This window comes from Pelmatolapia mariae, linkage group LG14, assembly GCF_036321145.2.
Source record: "Pelmatolapia mariae isolate MD_Pm_ZW linkage group LG14, Pm_UMD_F_2, whole genome shotgun sequence".
Lineage (NCBI taxonomy): Eukaryota > Metazoa > Chordata > Actinopteri > Cichliformes > Cichlidae > Pelmatolapia > Pelmatolapia mariae.
The window spans coordinates 30,450,787-30,455,740 of record NC_086239.1 but is presented as its reverse complement, the minus strand read 5'-3'; the positions used below and the strand labels follow the sequence as shown (position 1 = coordinate 30,455,740).

The 4,954-nt window shown below is 35.7% G+C and overlaps 1 protein-coding gene across 1 annotated transcript; it reads right to left on the bottom strand.

Annotated features, from left to right (window-relative positions):
* Positions 1 to 1,366: 1,366 nt before the first annotated feature.
* LOC134640686 (olfactory receptor 2T5-like) lies at positions 1,367 to 2,305 on the bottom strand. Its single transcript, XM_063492589.1, has one exon. It carries the CDS (start codon positions 2,303 to 2,305, stop codon positions 1,367 to 1,369), a length of 939 nt encoding a protein of 312 aa, XP_063348659.1.
* Positions 2,306 to 4,954: the final 2,649 nt, after the last annotated feature.

Genomic DNA, 4,954 nt, shown 5'->3' with positions numbered 1-4,954 from the left:
GTAGTGGAGGATTTCAACGATACATATCGATGATTACTTAGGTCTTACTACCATAAATTATATCAGCGTCATGGATTTTTTCATGATGCAGAATATGCATCAGGCCCCACATTTATGATAGGACACACAATGGACCTTGTTTTTATTTTGTTGTAAATATTGACTGTATTTGTTCCAAGGACATTTATTTCTGATCAATACTGTATTATTTTTAACTTATCTTTTCTTTCCTGTTCAGTATCTGGTTAGAACTCCCATTTTAAATTGTTTTTCAGTTGATTTTTATTTCATTATTACAATGTTCTCTTACTTGCTCTTTTGCTCTTGTCTTGTTTAATTAAAGTATGTCCTAATAAAGTTGTTTTAATGCCATCCCCTCAGATAAATCATCATATTTGCTTTTTAAAGGTTCTTTTCTGTGGAAAAAAAAAAGTTGACATCAAGTATTTCGGCACATTCACCTCCTTCATTTAAAACTTGTTTCAAATTCTTTCAGCAACTGAATCAAAGATGCAATGTTTCAAAGAGCAGGTGTAATCTAGGGGTGTTATTTGACACCGTTAATGATATTACTGCTCGAACTACACATGCAGTCACACTTTTTTGTGAAAATTTTCTTGCGTATTTTGTAGGGGGGGAAAATGAGTCAGGTGAGAATTTATATTTCTCCTTTGGCATTTTTCCTTTTTTTATGTGTTGCTTCCCCAACAGAGCTTCTTGTTTTAGAAACGTTTTTACCTGTGAGGAAAATTAGCCGATTCAATGAAAGCGTTCTCTTGCTCTCTTGACATTTTACCTATTTCTTTGTTAAAAAATCTTACAATCCCTGCCCCTACGTGCTCGCTATAATCATTGTCTCTTTGTTATCTGGTCAATTCACTGCTTATTATAAGAATACTGTCATCCATCCACCTAAAAAGAAAGAAATAGCAAACACACATACATACTAAAACGTTAGTAAGATAACAAATGTCATTTTGTTACTTTGGTTCAAAATGACAAAGTAATTATTTTATTAACAGATTAACTGTTGTCACATAATGCTGCTCACAAACAAACAGTGCATTTTAATGAAAACTTAAAAATATATCAAAATTAATAGGAGCAGTTTGTGTTTCAACAATTCAGTTGTGTAAGTAAATAATCCCGAGGCTATTTGGTTAAAATGTGACTGTTATATAAATCATTTATAAATGATCATAACATATATAAAGTTATGATAGCAGTTCACAGGTGGATGCTCCTCTCCTAAATAGGATTCAGAAGTTCGCAAATCCGACCAGAACAAAGTTTAGAAAATTCGTACATGAATTTTCCAATGATTCTGTCTATTTTACATGTAAGTGCATTCACAGTTCACGAGCCTCTAACCAGCTATGTTAACCTTTCTAAGTATCTTAAAAATCTTATTTTTAATTTCCTTCGTCCTAAGACAATACACAAAAGGATTTACAAGAGATGGACCGAGGATGGTGCCAATTAATAAACCCTGCCGTTCTTCAAGAGTCAATACCACACCAAACCTGGTCAAAATAACAATGAAAAACAGAGGACAGTATAAACATACTACACAAATCAGGTGACTCACAAGAGTGCTTCCCAATTTCTTTCTGTCATTATTTGATGATAATTTCACAAAAAACAAGATCACACAATATGAAAGACAAATGAAAGTGAATGTGAAAAATAACAGAAAAAATGATACAATGGCACCTTGATTGAAATATTTCTCTGGGTCAACACAAGTGGTTCGTAATACAGCAGCATAGTCACAGAAAGTGTACCTAAGCCTCAAGGTGCAGTGAGGGAGAGGGACAACGATTGTAGATGAAACAGCCGCTATATTAGAGGCAACAAACCACAGAATGTATGTAAGTACCATTATACGTGCATTTGTTAAATAACTATGGTACCGAAGAGGATAAATTATAGCTATTAATCGATCAAATGCCATAATTGTTAAAGAAAACAACTCCATTGTTGCTCCCAGCTGGAAAACACACATTTGAATTAAACACTCCACATATGATATGGTATTAACACCAGCAAGTAGAACCCGGATCATTGTTGGAGTGGAACTAGAGGTATACAGTATGTCAACAACAGCAAGATTGCAAATCAGAAGATACATTGGTTTATGTAACTGCTTATCAGAAACAATGAAGAGGATATTGATCAAACTGCCAGTAACAGCTAGTAAATAAGTTATCAGCATAACCACACCAACTGCTACAGGCCTTTTGACTGTGTCAAAGCCACCTATAATAAAATAAGTTAGTTTGATTGAAGCATTCTGTAAAGACATATTTAACAAATATTAAATTACAATGAGTTTCAAATTTCAGTTGATAACGTAATAAGACAAAAAGGAAAAACAAAAAAAACTCCTCAAACAAAAGGTGGTTAGAGATATTGCAAATCTTTAGCAGCAATAGACAGTGGTTAAGAACAAAAAATAATAACCCAGCTAAACACAGATAGTTTGGGGTTAACAACAAAACACCTGTGCTTTCACATTTTAAGCCTCACAAGGACAGTACATTTTCACTCGGCATCCAATGACATCCAGTGACACCGCATGTAGGGATGGACGATCTTCTGTTTACATATCCCTTGAGATTGCAGAAACATACTGCCATCCCCTCAAAGGTGGGATGACGATGGCTGGATGCTTTTATTTACTTTTACTTTGGCTCTTAAGGAGTTTCTATAGCACAGGAGGAACAGCAGGTTGTCTACTATTTGTAAGGTTGGTGGTTCTATATCTGCCATTTACCACATGTGAAACAATGAACTAATAATTTTCAGACCATACCTCAGCAGCTATATTGCTCTGATCCCCCATAATTATTATAAATCAGAAATTACAACTTAGCTTACAACTTAATTTGTTTTTATAACATCTTTCATTTTGATTAGGGTAGTTCAAAGTAATTCTCAGACAAATCACAGCTAATGCTAAAAACTAATAAAACAAAAACTAATAATAAAAAATGACAAGTAACAACCTAATTCTTAGAGGAAGACATGTCTCAGTCTAAGAGGATAATATATATTGAATACTAATACAGGAGGATATACAGAATTAATTACTAAACTTTAAAATGCAACAGTAAAATAGCTGTCAAAAAGCAAAGACTTGCAATTATATGTTTTTTTATATCATAGCAATCCCACCACCACATTGTCATACGAGTCGGTCATTTTACCTAATGTTTTAGAATTTGGGGGCTTTTTAGTGGTTTTGTATATTCTGTGCTGATTCTTGATTTGTTGAATGTTTGTATTGCGCTTGTGTATTGTTAGTATGTTTACTCTACCATTCAGTTTTTAGTTATCTCAAAGTTTTGTATTTTCAGTGTTGCCCATCCTCTTGTGTTTTGTTATTTTTGTCTCCCATGTCAGTCTTCTCTTTGTATTTAGTTACTGTTTTCTCTTCTCTAAGTTTGTGTGTTTTACTCCTTGTTTTAGTTTCCTGTGTTTTTCTTGTTCTATCTTGATAGTCCCTCGTGCTTTATGTTCAGTTTTGCTTCCCCTGTCTCATTACGTCTAATTTGTCCCTGCTGCGTTTCCCAGCTGCCTTCACTCCCTTAATCACCCCCCTGTGTAATTATTGTGACAGTCTCACTTTGTCCTCTGTCAGATTGTCAGTGTATTCTCCCCAGTGTTTCCTAGCTCCCTGTGTCTCCAATGTTTTTGCTTAGTTTAGTTCTGGCAATTTGAAAGGTTTAGTTTCTTTTTCCATTCCATGTTGAGTTTTGGTATTGGGATCAGCCAAATAAATGGCTTGCCTGTTGTTAAGATTATCCTCTCTCCAATAGTCTCTTTTTGGGTTCCCCTCTACACTTGGTCTGTTCATTCTGCAGACGTTAACACTCTCCTGTTTGTATGGGTGCAAAGTTAAAAACTATAGTTAGTAGGTGATGTTGCAATCAGCTTTGTGTTGCCCGTGTCATCGAGCCATGTTTGAGTATGAAGCACAAAGTCCTATTTATTGATAGCAATGATGTCATTGAAAATAAAAGCTTCTTTTTTGTGTTTGTTGTATAGACTTTAGAAAGCATGAAATATAAGAAAAATAAATGGCTTATGCAATGATGAAGAGTGGATTGAGATGTCCTGATTCTGTATGAGCTGTCTATTGTAAGCTATTGAAATTACAGAATAGGTATCACCAGACAATGTTCAGTTGTTTATATGCAAACTGTGCAACCTTAAATGGTGACTGCCCATAAGTAAAACTTGCCATATTTGAAGATGAAAATGTTTGTACTTTTTTTATACAAATTTTTTTTAAAGAAAATTCATATTTCTCCTTTTGGCAACTTTCATTTTGCTATCTGTTCCTACCCCAGCTGAGCTTGTTATTTAAGAAACAGTTTTATCTGAGCTGGTCAAAGTAGTTGAATCAATAAAAAGATCCCATTTCTCTTCACATTTTATCTTTATCTTTGTTTAAAAATTCCCTTCAATCCATGTGTGCTCACTATAATAATTCTCGCACTGTTACTACTGATACTGACGACACAAGATGGCGCCGGTGTACGTGGCTGCTCGTCTGTCACTGTCAGTTTTGTTTGTTTTTATATTGCTCCTGTCATGTGTCACTCAAGAAATCGGGTCGTTACTGGTGTACGATCACCAATCGCTTCTGAACCTCTGAAGTTCTGGACAAAATACAGCTCCATTTTCTAACGGAGGACAGAATTCCTGGTGTCCGCTGTTGTCACATATCCCGACTTGCCTATGCCGTGCTGTCATGCTACCTCCCCGGCGAAGACGTCGGGGTAGGCGCAGTGGTCGGCTGGTTAAACTCAAGATCTCTTTGGCGCACCATCCCACTACTGTCAGAGGAATACATAGATTATTTCTTGGAGTTTTTGTGCACCGACGTTTCCTGGACCCTGTGGATTCCTGCCTCATCCCCGTGGTCTGCCAGGATGACGCGCCACTC

What these genes read in the sequence shown, in the direction of transcription:
- LOC134640686 (XM_063492589.1), bottom strand. Translation starts at nt 2,305, where the DNA reads ATGTCTTTACAGAATGCTTCAATCAAACTAACTTATTTTATTATAGGT.